Source organism: Leopardus geoffroyi, chromosome B3 (assembly GCF_018350155.1).
Source record: "Leopardus geoffroyi isolate Oge1 chromosome B3, O.geoffroyi_Oge1_pat1.0, whole genome shotgun sequence".
NCBI classification, from domain to species: domain Eukaryota; kingdom Metazoa; phylum Chordata; class Mammalia; order Carnivora; family Felidae; genus Leopardus; species Leopardus geoffroyi.
Genome location: NC_059337.1, coordinates 117,196,922 through 117,214,845, shown reverse-complemented (window position 1 = coordinate 117,214,845; position 17,924 = coordinate 117,196,922). Strand labels below are relative to the sequence as shown.

General features: G+C 44.5%; 1 protein-coding gene across 19 annotated transcripts in view; it reads right to left on the bottom strand.

The window, feature by feature from the left end:
* Positions 1 to 17,924, bottom strand: part of SIPA1L1 (signal induced proliferation associated 1 like 1) — a 482,475-nt gene that overhangs the window by 22,792 nt on the left and 441,759 nt on the right. For all 19 annotated transcript variants that reach the window (XM_045451411.1, XM_045451407.1, XM_045451426.1 and 16 more), the window contains 4 exons: positions 17,576 to 17,694; positions 13,304 to 13,746; positions 2,186 to 2,419; positions 1,253 to 1,418 (listed from right to left, as the gene is read on the bottom strand). In XM_045451411.1, the coding sequence (XP_045307367.1) occupies positions 1,253 to 1,418; positions 2,186 to 2,419; positions 13,304 to 13,746; positions 17,576 to 17,694 (962 nt within the window). The remainder of the gene's footprint in view (positions 1 to 1,252; positions 1,419 to 2,185; positions 2,420 to 13,303; positions 13,747 to 17,575; positions 17,695 to 17,924) is intronic.

Below are 17,924 nucleotides of genomic sequence, written 5' to 3'. Positions count from 1 at the left end.
ATCTTGAGGAAGACACACACACACAGAGGAATGTACGTGTGCTGCACACACACCAGAGTGGAGACAAAGCCTGGATGGACAAGGCCACGCCGTTCATCCTGCTGGGCATGGCACCCTGCACTCTGATCCCAGTTTGAGGACAGCAAGTGTTCAGGGAAATATGTAGCTTACATCTTCAATCAATTGTCAGAGTCCCTAAAGTACACTGTCTAGTCACTTTAAACAGACTACCAGTCATTTGGCTAAGAACCTGGAGAACAGAACATGTCAAAGCTTGCTGCCCTGACCTTCCTGGAGGTAGACTCCAGTCTCCTGGGGCTACACCACACACCGCAGACAGAAATGCCTTATGCTCAGAGCCAATTACGTTTGGGCCCCACTCAGCAAACAACCAGCTCCGGGCCCTGGGAGTGTGAGATCGCGCACCTTCAAGAGCCTTGAGTAGGCTTCAGTGGTCCTCTGAGCTGAGGAGAGCAGAACAGAGCTGCCACGTGGGCAGGCAAAGGTCTGGCCACTGACACACAAACATACACCCTGAGCATGTGCTTGGGAAATGATGGGGAAGGAGGCTGGGTTTAGAGAAGGCATTTCTCGACTGTAATTCTGGGAGGGAAGTACAGAGAAGGCTCGGTAAAGTAAAGAGAATATAGAAAGTTCTGAAGGTATGTGGTGTAGACCTAGTTTGCTGGGCTGAAGAGGTGGCTTTTGGGGGTGAGGGGGCGAAGAGAGTGAGTGTCCATCAGGCAGTTTCTCTGAGCGACGGGCCAGTATGTGGCACACAGCCAGTAGGCTTGCCTGGTGGGTCAGGGGACAAAGGTGAGGCCAAAGTGCAGGCTGCTGTGGGCACACAAGGCAGGACGTGAACTCTGGGCTACTTGTCAGGGGAGGGACCCTTCGGACAGAAGGCACTAAAGCCTTTACAGAAAACTCTGACAAGAGAGACAAAGGTGCCTCTGCAGAGCTCTCAGAAGCAATGTCATCTGAGCTAATATTTCATCAGGAGCATGGCTGGTGCACTGAAGAAAGCCTGGTGGCGGGAGAGACAGGTTAATCTAAAGGCAGACCGAGAGGTGTGGCAGCGGGGCAGAACACCCAAGCGTGAGCTCATTTTTGGGAAGGGGGTGATGGCGGGAGGTGGGCTCCACAGAAGAGGAGCCAGGAGCCAGCACTTCCAGGAGGATGTCCCTGCGGTGAGCAGCCCCATCCCGCTGGGCCTCTCTTACTGCCATTTACCCCGGGCTCTGTCCTGTACCTTAAAGTTCTTCTGCGATTCGGGAGTTGGGCTTTCCAGGTCGATGAGTTTCTTGAGGTCCTCCTCAATGGTGGACTTGGAGGCCGGCTTGGGGGACGCCCGGAGGTCCCTGGTTGAGGCACGCAGCCTGGTGTGGGCTATCTCGTTGCCGTCGCTCTGGTGACGCCTGGAAAGAAAGGGAAGAGAGGGTAGCAGCCCAGCTGACAAGGTTGAGGGAAGCGGGCGATGGGCCCAGAGGCTGTAAGTCAGTGGGGAAGTACAGGAGAGAAAAGGTGAATCTGCTGGGGTACCTGTTTGTGAAAGATACCACCAATCTCAACGCAAAAGAAAAAATTCTGATGACTAAATCACTCTTCTACGGGAAACTGTTAGCTCCACTAAGCCCAAATTAGCAAGACTTATTAATAAAAGACCACAGGCTATGAATCTCAAGTGTAAGTTTTGTACAAATACAAACAACATAACTGAACGAATCACGTAGGGTTTTGTTTTTCTTTTTTTTTCTTGCTGTACTACTTTGTCAAAAAGTTCTTTATATTCAGGGGTAGTCCCTTTCTAATACTCCCTCCAGTGGCTCCCGGCCCAGTTAAAGATGACATGAGAAGGCTGTGATTAATATAATCAAAGGGATAGTGTCATCTTAGTGCCAAAGGGTCATTTATCCCAAAGTCTGTTCTTCAGACATACTCTCTTCCTACAAGATCGAAGATTCTCAAATCAGTGTTTTGCCACACATTTTATTTAAGGAATGAAGCAGAGAAATAACTGAAGACAGGTTTTACTCAGGAGAAAAGAAAAAATCTCCCTACCAAACACCAATGCCTTCCCAGACCCCAGGTGGCTTCCTCTCTTGCAGGAAATTGCCCCAACCTTTTCTGTTCTTGGTCATGTTGAAAGCGAACCACTCAGGAAGAGAAGCAAAAGAGTTCTTACTTTCTTGTGTCCATGAATCCCACGGAGTTTATGGTTCCTTCGGGTTTCTTCCAACCAATCAGGTACTTGCTGGTCGCGCCCTGGCGAGGGTAGAAAGTCCTAGGACCAGACGAGGAGGAGGAGGAGGAGGAGGAAGGTAGGAGCTGTGAGGTGGCAGGATGGAGCTCTTCTTTAGGGGAGCTTCTGGCACTGGTGAAGACAACGGGGCTGGGAGAGTGTCGGGAGCCCATGGTGCTGAGGAGAAGCGGGACAGAGACAAAACGACCCCGGTGTGCATGCGTGCATCCCGGGGTCAGCACAGCGGCCGTCGAAGTGTCGTCCAGGACAGGAGTGATGGCCAGGTTAAAGAACAATGAGTATTTCATAAAACAGTAATGGGGATGGGCTGGCTAGCCAAAACAGTCTTGTTTTCTCGCTATAATTTAAATGTCTGCTATGAAAATGAGACACGGTCACCGGGGCTGAGTCTGCACTTTGAGGTTAAAAAGCGAAAATAGTTAAGACTGTCAGGGATGCTCTGAAACATGCTAATACACTGAGGTTTGCTACGGTGAAGCCTGGAAGAGGCAAGTAACAGGCGAACTGGCAATTAACAGGTGTAGCAGTCTCGGTGGCTGTCTGCCTTGCCTTCCTCAGAACCAGGGCTCCTGGTGATGCTCCCAAGGTCCAGGCTGAGGAAGGGACACGACACTGGATCAGGCATACAGTTCTCCACACATCCACATCCACGGCCAAAGGGGCACACTGAGGTCTCCTTCCCCATGGCATCTGGCATTAAGACTGATTCTCTAGAAAGCTGTTCAATGGAATGGAAACGGATCACTATCCTACACCATATGCAAAAATCAACTCAAAGTGGATTAAAGACTTGAACATTAAGATCTGAAACCATAAAACTCCTAGAGGAAACCACACGGGATAAGCTCCTTGACATCGACCTTGGCAATGATGTTTATGGATTTGACACCAAAAGCAAAGGCAATAAAAGCAAAAATAAACAAGTGGAAGTATTCAAATTAAAAAGCTATACACAGCAAAGGAAACCATCAATAAAATGAATGCAAGTCATATTTCTGGTAAGGACACAATATCCAGAATACATAAAGAACTCCTGTAACTCAATAGAAAAAAAAATGTGATTAAAAATGGGCATAGAGGGGTGCCTGGGTGGTTCAGTCGGTTGAGCGTCTGGCTTCGGCTCAGGTCATGACCTCACACTCCGTGAGTTCGAGCCCCGCGTTGGGCTCTGTGCTGACAGCTCAGAGCCTGGAGGCTGCTTCAGATTCTGTGTCTCTCCCTCTCTCTGCTCCTCCCCTGCTCGTGCTCTCTCTCTCTCTCTCTCTCTCTCCCAAAAATAAACATTTTTTGGGGCGCCTGGGTGGCTCAGTCGGTTAAGCGGCTGACTTCGGCTCAGGTCATGATCTCGCGGTCCATGAGTTCGAGCCCCGCGTCGGGCTCTGGGCTGACAGCTCAGGGCCTGGAGCCTGTTTCAGATTCTGTGTTGCCCTCTCTCTGACCCTCCCCTGTTCATGCTCTGTCTCTCCCTGTCTCAAAAATAAATAAAACATAAACAAAAACAAAAACATTTTTTAAAAAACGGGCATAGAATCTGAATAAACATTTTTCCAAAGAAGACATACAGATGGCTAACAAGTATGTGAAAAGACGCTCGACCTCACTAATTATCTAGGAAATGCAAATCTAAACCACAATGAAATATTACCTCACACCTGTCAGAATGTTATCAAAAAGGCAAGAAATAACAGGTATTGAAAAGGATGTGGAGCAAAGGGAGCCCTTGTGCACTGGCTCTTACTACAATGGAAGTTGTCACTGAAGGTTTAGTGACCAGGATGGGGTCTCAAAGCATTTGCCAATAGCACTTTGTTGGTCAAAACCCAATGGTCCTGAACTGAATGAAGTATGGACTTTTCATAACGATGCATCAATACTGACTCCTTAGCTACAACAAATGTACCACAGGAACAGGAACGTCAGAGGACAACAATGGGGGAAACTGTTGAGGGGACGTGGGAACTCTCTGTATGGCTTTGTAACTTTTCTGCAAGTCAAAAACTATTCTGAAATAAAAACGCTTCTTACTTAAAAACTAAGCAAATGAACAAAACCAAAAGCCCCAAATCGTAGCGGTGCTGAGTCGGAGATACTACACGCTGATGAAAGCGATCTTGAACCCCCACCTGCAACCTTACCTAAACATCAATTCCAGCTGGCTTGTGTACTGAAACACAGATCCAAAGATTCTGGACTATACCACGAAGAACATCTTTATGACAGAGGCAGAAGTCTCTTTAAAGGATCATAAAGGAAAAGACTGAACTCCATTGAAAGCAAGAACGTCTATTCATCAAAAGACACAGAAAAAGAAGATGTATAAAGTACAGATCCAACAATGGGCTCCTATCCAGAATACAGAACTCCTAAAAATCAATAGGAGAGACCACCATACAGACAAAATGGGCAAAGATCTGAAAAAGGAATTTCACAGAAGAGGGTATCTAGAAGACCAATACATGTTGGTGCTCAACATCATCAGTTAAGAGGAAAATGCAAATGGAAGTCAAAAGGGGAACCAGTACACCCCCACCAGAATGGCTAAAATTAAAAGACTTCTGACATCAAGTGCTAGAAAGGATGTGAAGTGACTGCAACGAGCACACGATGCGAGTGTTACTTGCCACAATCTGGTCGTGTGACAAACTGGTTCGGTCTCTGCGAGAGTTGCACGTGTATCATATAACATAGCAACCCCACTCCTAGGTATATACTCACAAGAAATGCACACGTATGTGTACCAAAGGACACATACACGAATCTGTAACATCCATAAATTGGAAACACTCCAAATGTGCAATAGTGGGATGGCTACATGAGTTGTGGTAGGTTCTCACGACGTAAATATAACACAGCAATGCTACCTGCAACACATGGGTGAATCTCACCAACATAATGTTGACTTAAAGACACAGAATAAAACATATGGTAGGATTCCATTTATATAAACCCCAGAATAGGCAAAATGCATGTGTGATTTTAGGATTCAAGACTGTGTTTACCTTCGGGAAGAGATGGGAATGACCAGGGAAAGCAAGTGAGAAGAGTGGGGGGAGGGGGGAGTTTGGATGTTGGCTAAGTTCCAGTTCTTGATTTGGGTGGTGATCCCATGGGCATGTTCACTGTGAAAATGCAAGCGGATGAACACATATGACCTGTGCCTCCTTTGGGATAAATGTTCTACTTCAACAAGAACACACCCACAAAAATATGTAAGTCAATGACCTGAAAGTACAAGCCCTACATTCCATGAAGCTTGGCCACAAGCAGGGCAAAGAGGGGGTGGGAGTGGGGACAGAGCTGACCCAGCAGGTTTCCCACACTAACTGGGCCTTGTTAACACTTCAGATCAAACTTAACCGTCTCTTTTATTTTTGTAACTAAAGAGGAGGTATCAGGCTCAAACTTCAGAAAGAAATGGCCAGCCATATTCTGATTACTCTAACAAGTTTTCTTTTTCCCTGAGATTTTTGTAGCTAGACAGGAAGGGAAAGAAAGAAAGGAAACAAATAAACAAACAAAAAAACCCTTACAAGACCTCAAAGGGCAACATAAATTTCAAAACAATGCAGTCTCACCCAGTTTTTACCTTGAATACAAAATTCCTCTATGAGTGCCATACCTAAATCAATGAGAACAAAATAACAGTAGGTCTCTGTTATGGAAAACAGACTAAAAGTGGGTAGGTGAAGTGGGAAGGACATAAAGACAGAGGCAAATGAGCTCAGACACGGTAGCACAAGAGACTCACATTAACAGCAACATCTGGGAGCAGAGGCAGTGTCAACAGGAGTTTCTGAAATAGTAAAAGTGCAGCGTTTGGGGTCATTTGCCACAAGATGACAGGCCTGTGGTTATGTATTGCTCACTTAGGGACAACAGCTTATCTCTGGTTTGCAGACTTTCCCCACCTGAGTATATCCACCTCCTATGCACTTGTAACACAGATGTGAGGGTGTCTCAAGCCTCATCTGTGGTTATGATCTGAAGCAGATGCCCACAGAGTGAAAAATAAGTCAAAGTCTAATGTGCACACCTCTCATCGTGAATAATCATGTGCTTGCTTTGCCTTGATCAGCATCTACCAGCGAGTGCAAGTGTTTTTTAAATACTAGATCTGGTGCTTGCATTCTAGGCATGTTAAAATGCATACTGCAGGGCCCCACCCCAGAGATTCTGAGTTGGGGGTGGGGAGGGAGCACATGGGAATATGTACTTGCGACTCATTCCCAGCTGATGCTGTGGCCCTTTAACTCCTAACTTGAGAACTACGGTACCATCGGTGCATTTGGATCGCCCAGATTTTCCCTTTCTCAGCAGCAAGTATCTTGATGTGATGGTACGGGAATGCAAAACCCTGGGGCTTTCAAAGAGACCAAATGTGTGGTCAGAACAGAAATAATTAGCCACGAGAATGAAGAGTAAATTGTATAGTCCATTAATTTACAAATCATTCCTCCATGTTTTACAAAATAGCTATGCCCGTTTCCACCATAAGGTCCAGACTGCATGAAAAGGAAGTTATGGAAAAGGCTTGGAAACATCAAAGAGAGAGCAATATATACAGCATATACCAGTTCTTTGGAGCTCTTTGCTTCCTGTGTGAATTTCATTAGTTCCGTTTCCCTGGGAGGCATTCAGTAAGTATTTTTAACTAGATTATAAACTCTGTGAAGGCAGGGATTTTTCTTTGTGTATCTAACAATGCCAGAATACACTAGACACCCAGTAAAATACCTCCATACGGTACTTAGCACGTACGGAGCGCACCATCTGTCTTAACTTCTTTACCTTACTGACACAGTCTGTCTCCCCCACTTAAATCTACGCCCCATAAGGGCTGAAACTTTTGTTTCACTGCTATATTCTCCATGCCTAATGGTCCCTGGCCATTGTAGACATTCAGTATTTGATGAAAGAAACTGTCAAATAAACTAGCCATTCATTTTAATGTAAGAATTACGTATGAGGGCTGTATTTTATTCATATTGTATTTAAAACTGGACGTTGCTTTATTTTTATTGCAAGAAATAATTAAATCTACAGAGTATGCTTCTGTTTACAAGTGTATTCTTAAAAAGATAATTGCTTAAGACCATGGACCTAGATATTGGTTTTATCTGTGAACATGATGGCTGGCACTAGATCCCAGGTGTGAAATAGCAGCACACTTTTATTCATGGATGGTTATAATCAAGACAGCCCTATTAACAATTGATTAGATTTGGGAACAAAGGTAAAAGCAAAAAAAAATGAATAATTCATTGGTAGTTCTTCCTTCTTTAAAGTATACAACTCACAGCATGAAGCAAGGTGAGCACTTTGGTACACTTGGCCTCTAACTTCAAGTAGGCACACGAGGATCACCTGGGGGCTTTCCAAACACACATTCTTGGGCCCTATTCCCAGAGATTCTAATTTGATAGAGCTGAGGAGGTGCCTAGGCGAATGTATTTTTGCAGACTCTCCCCCTAAGTGTGCACACTGCTGGAGAACCACTGCTTGAATCAGCTGAATTATTCCTATTGTTATGACTTCATCGAAATCCAACTTCATATTGTCAAGATCAAGAAGGTGAAGCCATTGGAGCAGGGTTTCTCCAGCTGTGGACTATGGCCATCTGCAGGTATTGACATAAATGAAGATTCCTTGGCTTCTGTCAGATCTTCGGGAGCTCCAGAAATCTGTATTTTAACAAACTCCCCCCAAAGGATTCCCATGTCCCTAGAGTTTAAGAACTACTGTGTTAGCGTCTTACCTCCTCTTGCTCTCAAATAGGTGGTCTCCTCCTTCCTCTGCAGCCCCGTCCCCAGGCCCTGCTGTTGGTGGGGCTCCTTGAAGCTGACCAACCCTGTGGGACTCAAACCACCTGGAGGGAAATGCACCCACACACTTCCCCTGAAAATCTCTGAGGTGGCTTTAATTACAAAACAACTTCTTAATGTTTAGAAAAGACTCAGCTCAGAGAAACTATTCATTCCCTCTTAATTGTGTATTTAAGTTACAGCAAGAGGAATTTCAGATACACAGACACAGGATAAAGTTTTGAAGAGGGACAGGATGTGATAAACACTGAACTTGCTCAGAAAGGTCATGGGCCCTCTCTTCTCGGGCTTACCTTACTCCTGTCCCCCTTTGGAAGTGGTTGGACAAGTTCTCATCCTGGTAGGATGGTTTGAATAGGACAAGGAATGGACTCTGCTCTTTCAGAATTCTTTTTGGTCTTACGATTTAATGGCATATGGAGAATCTGGGCTTTCCCTATCAATGGGATGAATGAATTAGTTGCATCGTAGAACAAAGTAATGATAAACTTTGTGTCAGTGAGTGCCGCCCCAAGCAATATGCCATCTGCACTTGACAGAAGTCTCATTTTCCCAATGTACACTTGACATTTCAGCCACAGTGGCTCTGTTTCTCAGTCTTTGAGATTAGCCGAACACCACTGCACTCTGGATAAAATAATCCCCCATTCGGTAAACCTGAAGAAATGGGGCACAGTAGCTTAGCACAGATCACCTGGAGTTCTGCTATAAAAGCAAAATGCAATGCACTCCTGAACGTCCACTCTATGTCGGACCACAGAGCGGAAAATTATCGATGAAAATGATCCACAAACCTCAGGCAAGCAGAGCCAACCACATGTTGAAGAGAAGTTCTGGGTTTGTCATCTGAGAGGCTGCACTTTCACATTCTGAAGAACTAGTTCGTGAATCTTAGAAAAAGAACATCCTCACCTTAAGAAAAAAGTGTAGATGAGAGGCACTGAATTGTTGGCAATTACAAAAAATTCCAGGCAGAAGATATTTAAGAGAGAACTGTTACAGAAAAAGATGGCAGAATAATTTCTGAACAAAGAAGGCGTATTTTCCACATACACAGGACGCCAGAGAGGGCAGAGGGCCAAAGTGAGACACAGTGGCTCTAACACACATGCAGCGGTACACGATCATCGACAGTCCAGCGTGCTACGCTAGCCTGAGGCATGCGTTGACGGGTGATGTAAAGTTAACGTAAGAAGCCCTTCTTTACCTCTACTCTCGGGAAACGTACAGCATTTCTGGTATGAATAGTCAACTTGTTAAGTCAACCAGAAAAAATACATTCATGAAACTAAACTGTACTGATGACCGTGGGCAGGCCTTTGTCCTGGACTTTAACTGGCCCTTCTAGTGAACGTCACACACTGACCAACTTAGACATCGATTATTTGCATACAAGCTATTAAAAAGTCCTCCTTGGTTATGTTTTGCAGATGAAAATCTTTCAGAGAAGTGACTCTGCTACAAGTTCCTGCTGTACTGGGACTTATACACATACCTGTACATAGGAGCACACAGCTCTGTGCAAATAGTGACACTTCTATACAATGAGCTTTGACATACAGTATTCGTCGGGAATTGAGGATTTATGTTATTTTTGAATTGGGTTATTAGTGGGGGCCTTGAGTGTTCAGGCAAAAAGTGAGATCTTTAAGGAACAAGTTATTCATATTTGATCACCAAGATGTACCGAGCACCTTCCTGTTACGCTCCTGGTGGCACACAATATGCGAAGGTGTTTGGGAAGAACATATTGGGTGAGAAATCCTCCAGGACTGGATGGCAGGAAAAAGGAAGTCATCACATGAGTGTACTGATCGGCTGCAGAGCTCTGAGGGGGCCTAAGGAATCAAGAGGAAGCGGCAGAACGGCTGGCGAATGAGGGTGGCCATAGAGGCTGGATACTCGATCAGGTCAGGACAGGACGTCAGGAAAGAAATGTGGATTTGCAACTACGAGGTTTTCAGCTTTATAACGTGTGCTCTTTCTTTTTCTTAAGTTTATTTATTGAGAGAGAGACAGAGAAAGTGAGCACAGCACACACGAGCTGGGGAGGGGCAGAAAGAGTGGAGAGAGAGAGTCCCAAGCAGGCTCTGTGCTGTCAGTGCAGAGCCCCAAGGGGGCTCCACCTCGTGAGCCATGATATCATGACTGGAGCTGAGATCAAGAGTTGGACACTTAACTGACTGAGCCACCCAGGAGCCCCCATAATGTGTGTTCTTAAATCTAGTTCTCACATCAGCATTACCACCGGTTACACAGTGCTAACTAAAGAGGTCTTTGGTCATCAGAGAAACCAGCACTGCCTACTGCCCAGGCCAGAACTCTAAGAAAAAAACGAAATCAGCTGGTGAGAGTGTTTTAAAACTGAAACTATCTTCACCTCTCCTGTGCTTACCACAAACCATTTTTTGAGTGGTTTAAGAGCTGAAAGTCAAATAGCCATTGCGGGGGGGGGGGGGGGGGGGACACCCTCTCTCTAAATTTCCAAACTTCATAGAAAATACATAGATACTCTAGGAAGCAGCACTTCAGAGCAATTAATAGACTTTTCGAATGTAGAAAGTTATCAGTGTATATGATTTCTCTTAATGACATGCAAATATAACAACTCGGTGTAATTACCAACTTACATTAATGCAGTTCTCATGGGGTGCCACAAAAACCCTGCACAATCATCAACAGGGAGACTGGAGGACAGAGGGGGTAGGAACACAGCCCAGCCAGAAATACACAGAGGAACTTAATCACTGTAATTTAGATTTTGTCACCAAGTCCCAGGTACGAGCTCTTTTATGCACTGTCAAGAGATCTCCACATTAATTGCTATTCCTGTCTTCTGAGGACACAAACACTCTAATTTGCAGTGATTTTAGTTTCTTTAGCTTTGTGCATTTGGTGGCTAAGTCCCCCTTTCCTCCAGAGAAGGAAGTCTGCTAAAGCTCTGATTATCCAGCCTGCTCTGCCAAGACCAACAGACAAGTCACAAAGCATCCTGCTTACCAGAGTCTAGAAATGAATGTGACTCAACCGATCAGCGGGTGGGAAGCCCTGTGCCCTCCCTGAAAGGCCACATTCTTCTCTTCTCTAGTAAGTTTGACTTTCAACAGAAAAGTTATTTCCAAATGATGATTTAAATGATTTCTGCATGGTCAGTTTGAAGCAGAAAACAGATAATGCTTTGAGGCCTTCGGGCAGCCCCAGTCAGCACAATCAGATAATGCAAGCCCAGGTGCCTACTTTTTTGGGGGAAGGGGGGAAGGGGGAGGGGAGAGAGAGACAGAGACAGAGAGAGAAAGAGAGAGAGTGTGTGTGTGTGTCTGTCTGTAGATCCCCTGGGATTTGTCAAAGGGCACAGCTGACGTCTTGCCCAGCGCTTTTCAACCTTACTACATGGTGATGCTATTCTAGGCAAGACCTCTATAATCTTTCTTCTGCCAACAAATTAGACCAGAGAGCTGTATCCCCAAATGGAATTATCATTCTTAAAAAGATATCCTCCTTTTGGGGTACCTGGGTGGCTCAGTCAGTTAAGTGTCTGACTTTTGGTTTCAGCTCAGGTCATGGTCTCACGGTTCATGGGTTTGAGTCTCATATCAGGCTGGGTGGGTGCTGACAGCGAGCAGCCTGCTTGGGATTCTCTCTCTCCCTCTGTCCCTCTCCCCCACTCTCTTTCTCTCTCAAAATAAATAAATAAACTTTAAAACATTGTTAAAAAGAAAAGATATCCTCTCTTCGAAATAAAGAACAGAACACCAAAAAGGCAGAAGTCAAGCTAAACCTAGAAATGACACAGAAACTATCTGGAACTGAAAAACAGTCGGAGTCTGTGCACAGGAGCAGCCGATGAGACGGTGGGGCATGCCCAAAACAGTGAGTGACTGTTGTACTTATTGGTCATGTGATTCTAGGTCCACATTACATTATTATGGTATTTGACGTCCAGCTTTCTGTTCTACTTTCCCAAATACTTCATTAACGCATCTGAATCAAACACTCTATTTTTTGAATCGTGGAAAGGTGCCTGAGTGCCTGGTACTAAGAATATCAAGACTGCTTCCCAACTCCCTTTCTGTTTGGGGTCAAGTAGTTTCCAGGCCTGCAATATGGTAAACACAATAAAAACCTGTGCAATGTTTCACACCATAGGGCCAAACGGACATTTTCAGATGCAAAGGTCAGGAATCTTATCACTAACAATATAGACACAATGAGAGAACTGAAATTTAACTGGTCGAGTTAAACAAATCCAAATTAAATCCAGGACATCCTCTGTCATAAAGATTATCTGGGGTTTACTGGCAGATTATGTGCCTAGATTCCCATTTGAACAGTAAAACTAAATCTAGCTTCTTCGCTGTTTTTCTTCAGGGCATAATAATAAAAGGAGGCCCAGAAGGCAGCAAGGTCAGGTGCTGTCGTGCAAACTGATCAATGACAGCCAAGAATGAGAGGTAAAAGGAGAAACCACCACAGAGATCAACAGGCCCAAAAAGACAGTGTTGGAATATTTCCTCCTTCAAAGGGAGAATCTTGTCATATTTTGGATTTTGGGCTCAAATCCAAAAGACAAAATGAAAAATGGTATTTATTTTGCCTATCAGAGAGATCTCTAAGGATACAGGAGAATGTGTGCTTTCCTGATCCAAATACATGGGATGTCTAATTTTAGCTACATTTTTCTACTGGACTCCCCTCCCCCAACCCTCAACATATCACTGGCAGGAGGCAATTCCTGGAAAAGGATTCCCCTGCAAACACTGGCTAAGTCATGTTCTCTGACAGGCAGTGTGAAGGATGGGCTGGACATCATAAATAACACCATGTTCATTTTAGAAAAGACCCCTTTCTTCTAAAAATATGCTCAAGATTTTCTTCCAGTGTTCAAAAGACTGTTTGACTGATAGACGTTCTCTATCACTACCTGAAAGCCTGAATTATAAAATTCTTCTCTAATTCTGGTACACAGGATAATTTTTATAAGATCAAATACAACTTTACAAAGAGTAAATTCGTATACTTTTCTCAGTTAAAAATAATGCATTAGGGTTGTAGGAATAAAATATTTTGGTGGCAAATAAAAGGCATATGTAAAAATAGCGGTCACTGCACGGAAAACCCCTCCTTTATACTCTACTGAGTGAAGCAAAGTGAGATGAGGCTGGAAACTCGATTCGGGAGCGGGCTGGGAAGGCCAGAGGCGGTAGGGGAGGGCAGTTACCTTGTGTGGGAAGCAGCGTCATTTATACTGAAAGTGCTGTTCTCCCTTGTCAGAGGGTTTGAGCCCACTGGGCTCTTGCCGTGGATGTCCAGGCTCAGGGAGGACTCTGTTTTCCGGTCCATGCCGAGGCCGTCTGTCTCTAAAGTCCGATCTGCCATGGAGATCACTTCACTGGAACTATGCCACAGGGGCGCCACTTTCTCTTTGCTGGGCCCTGAGCGAGGGGACGACGTGGCAGCCCCCAGGGAGGCTGTGCTGCCGTGGCTGGGACCATAGGAGGTGGTGTCGATGCCACTGTCGGCGGAGGTGCCTTGCAGGTAGTTGTAGCTGTTGAGCTCAGACTCCGTGCGGTCCCCATCGTACCACTTCTCGTCGCTGTGGGCACTTGACGCGTTGCTGGAGAGGGTATTGCTGCTGGAGTGGCTTGAGTAGTGGCTGTCAGACTGCAAGGGAAGTAAGACTGCCTTAGGCATAGGCTCTGCTTCTTGAACACTGGGAAGAAATAACGGGAGAATGGCCCTGTGGCATGTTTCTGGTTATGGGGTTCTCACGGCACAAAAATTCCAGTGATAACAAGCCAAACACAGGAGGGGCCTGGAAGAACCTATTCAGAGTGTTCATGGCAAAGAGTGCTGGAAACAGGCCACGTTTAGATTTAGAACCCATTTTTCGATTCGCTTAGGCTAAATACTATCAATAATATGGAGATCACTTTAATCAGAAGGTATGCTGGATTCCAAAAGTCCTACCAATCAGAGTAAATGTAAGGCAAAATATGAGGCTTATTTGTAAAGAGATCTCCTTTTCCTTCCCCCCACTGCATCTGTGTAGGAGCCAGCTTTCTAAGGAGTGCTTGGAGATACAATTTAAGCAGAGGTGCTATGTCAATTCAAGGGGCGAGCAGGGTGGGTGGTAGGGAAAGGAAATGATGGTGCTTGGACAACTGGATATCTGCATGCAAAAAAGCAAAGTATGAAGTTGGGTCCTTATTGCACAGAAAAATAAACTCAAAAGATCAAAGGCTTAAGTGTATGAGCTAAAACTATAAGACTCTTAGTTTTATAAGAAAACATAAGTATACGTCTTCATGACCTGTTTATGCGATGGTTTCTTGGATATGAATGACACCAAAAGCACGAAAGATTTTTAAAAAATTAATTGGATCTCACGAAAACTAAAAACTTTTGTGCTTCAAGAAACCCAATTAAAAGATGGGCAAAGGATTTGAATAGACATTTCTCCAAAGAAGATATCAAATGGCCAACAAACACATAAAAAGATACTCAATAACATGGTGCCTGGGTGGCTGAGTTGGTTAAGCGTCCGACCTCGGCTCAGATCATGATCTCACGGTTTGTGAGTTCTAGTCCTGCGTCAGGCTCTGTACTGAAAGCTCAGAGCCCGGAGTCTGCTTCAGATTCTGTGTCTCCTTCTCTCTCTGTCCCTCCCCCGCTCACACTCTGTCTCTCTCAAAAATAAACGAACATTAAAAAAATTAAAAAAAAAAAAAAAGATGCTCAACATCATTAGTTCCTGGAGAAATGCAAATCAACACCACAATGAGATAACACTTCACACACTAGGATGTTCTAACCAAAAAAGCAGACAGCAGTGAGGGTTGGCACGGTTGGTGGGAATGTAAAATGGGGCAGCTGCTGTGGGAAAACAATCACAGCTCCTTTCTTAGTATCTACTCGAGAGATGAAAACACATCACAAAAAACCTTCTAAATGAGTATTTACAGAGCATTATTCATAATAGCCAAAATATAGAAGCAATCCACATGTCCATCACCTGGTGGATAAAAAATGTATATGCATACAATGGGAAATTATTATCATAGAAAGAAATGAAGTACGAACACATACCAGAACATAGGTGAACCTCAAAAACGTTATGCTGAATGAAACAAACCAGACACAAAAGGCCAAATAGCGTATGTTTCCATTCATGAGATGCCCAGAACAGGCACATCATCAGAGACAGAAAGTGGATGAGTGGCTGTCGACAGCATGGAGGGCATGGGAAGAGCCTGGGTAACTGCCTGAGGACACAGGATTTCTTTTTGGGGTGGATGAAAGCGTTCTGCAGTTAGACTGTGGTGATGGTTGCACAGCTTTGTGAATATAGTAAAAAACCACTAAATTGTATACTTTAGTTTTTCTTTAATGTTTATTTATTTTGAGAGAGAGAGAGAGAGGGAGAGGGAGAAGGAGAGGGAAAGAGAGAGAGAGGGAGAGGGAGAAGGAGAAGGAGAGAGACAGAGAGGGAGAGGGAGAAGGAAAGGGAGAGAGAGACAGAGAGAGAGAGAGAGAGAGAGAGAGAGAGAATCCCAAGCAGGCTCTGTGTTATGAGCACAGAGCCCCATGCAGGACTCGATCTCATAAACCATGAGATCATGACCTGAGTCGAAATCAAGAGTCAGACATTTAACTGACTGAGCCACCAAGGGCCCCTAAACTCTATACTTTACACAGTGGCTTAGCTGCTTAGAATGTTCTATAATTTACCAAAGAAATAAGATTTCAAAATATATCTGAATAAAATAATATTTTAAATTAGATGGGAGACAGGAAGTCCAGATACCTGGTGGAGATCAAGTGAAAAGAGGAGAGTAGACACTAGCTCAAGAGTGTGTGTGTGTGTGTACACACGCAGGTGCACGTGCATGATGGCTGAGAAAGGGACATGCTCTTCACTGGCTACGGAAAGAGCAGGAGGAGGACACAGAAATTTCACTTTAGAGGGAAAGATTCTTTCTTAAACAAGAACCCACCAATCCATTACCTAACTGGTGCCACTCTGGTTTTTTGCAACAACACCTTTTATGTTATGAGGTCTTCATTTATTTAATGTTTGTTTATTTATTTTTGAGAGACAGAGAGAGAGAGAATGCGAGAGAGCGTGGGGGAGGAGCAGGGAGAGGGGAAGAGAGAGAATCCAAAGCAGGCTCCATGCAATCAGCACAGAGCCCGACATGGGGCTCGAACCCACAAACTGTGAGATCATGACCTGACCTAAAATCAAGAGTTGGCCACTCAACCGACTGAGTCACCCAGGTGCCCTGGCCCTCATTTATTTTTAATGTTTGTAAGGTGGAACTTCTTTAGCTCTGGATCTGTGCTGTGTGAGCACTTTTAACAGGGTTAGCCCAAATCAAGATGTGCTAAGAGTGTAAAATACAGAACGGATTTCTATAGGAATGTGACACGAACCGCATTTGTTAAGTTTTGTAGTAGCCAATTAAAAAGTAAAAGAAATAGGTGAAATTAATTTTAAGAGTATATTTAATCTAACCTAATCTATCCAAAATATTATTTTACCATGTCATCAATATAAAGGTGCTAATGAAGGAAAGGAAATTGACAGACTGGATAATTTATCACTTACAACATGTTGTGATGACAACATCGCATTTCTTCAGTAAATCTCTCACCCACAGCCCAGTGCAGGGCGCTTGCCCACGCACAGGCATGTGCTGTTTCTTTAGTTCCATATTCATTTTACTAGGGCAAAACTTACATGAGCAAAACCTCTTATTCTTAATTCCACCCATAAGTAATAAGGAATTAAGAAGAACTATGGTAAAACAAAAATGTGTGTAAGTGTGCAGGACCAGAGAAGCAGGACGGGCAGCTGTCAGGAAGCTATTTATCCCCTTGACTGATGTTCCAAACAGATCTCATGCATGCAACTGTGTAAGCAAATAAAACCCACTTTCATTTCTTTTTAATTTTCTAAAATGTTTATTCATTTTTGAGAGAGAAAGAGACCATGTGTGTGCACGCAAGCGGGGAGGGGCAGAGAAAGGGGGGAACAAAGGATCTGAAGCGGGCTCTGCGCTGACAGCAGAGAGCCCGACGTGGGGCTCGAACTCAAGAACCTTGAGATCATGACCTGAGCTGAAGTCGGACGCTTAACCGCCTGAACCACCCATGTACCTCAATAAAATCTACTTTTAGCACATTTCTGTTCCCAACATTTCAGGACTGCTTGTGCTGCATCACATGGCCTTCCATCCAGGTCTGTGGGGGTGGCAGGTGCATTCCAAAGAGGAATTTGAGTTAATCTCAAAGCAACCTTAGGGCCCCTGGCAACAGAAATTCCAGGGCCATGACTGCAAACACCCATCGTCCACCAGGGTCACGTGACTTCTTCTCTGACCATGTGGAAGAAACAGCAAAGCACACTGTGAAAAGAGCCATTTTCACACTGCACAAAAGGCACATCGCTAGGAAGCTTATCATTTTTATCGTTTGACGGTTAACTTACATGCCCTTGTTTGTTTGGAGACAAATGGACCACCGGATCCTGCCGCATTAATCTCCCACTGGGGCTCTCTCGGAAAGCTGGCAGTACCTTTGATACTGCTGGGAGATGGCACGTTGGCTCTGGAATACAGCACAGGACATTACGGTGCGGGCACTAAATAGGTACAAGCACATGTTGACAAATGAAGACGGCTTGCCATTGCATTTCTCAGGTCACTGACCAGCAAACTCTGAATTTCAGCGATAAGCTTGTTGAGAGTTTACACGATAGACAGCATGTCAGAAACTAAGTGGCTGATGGGTAAAGCTTGCAGCTGGTGACAGTGTGTCATGTCATACACATTAGCATA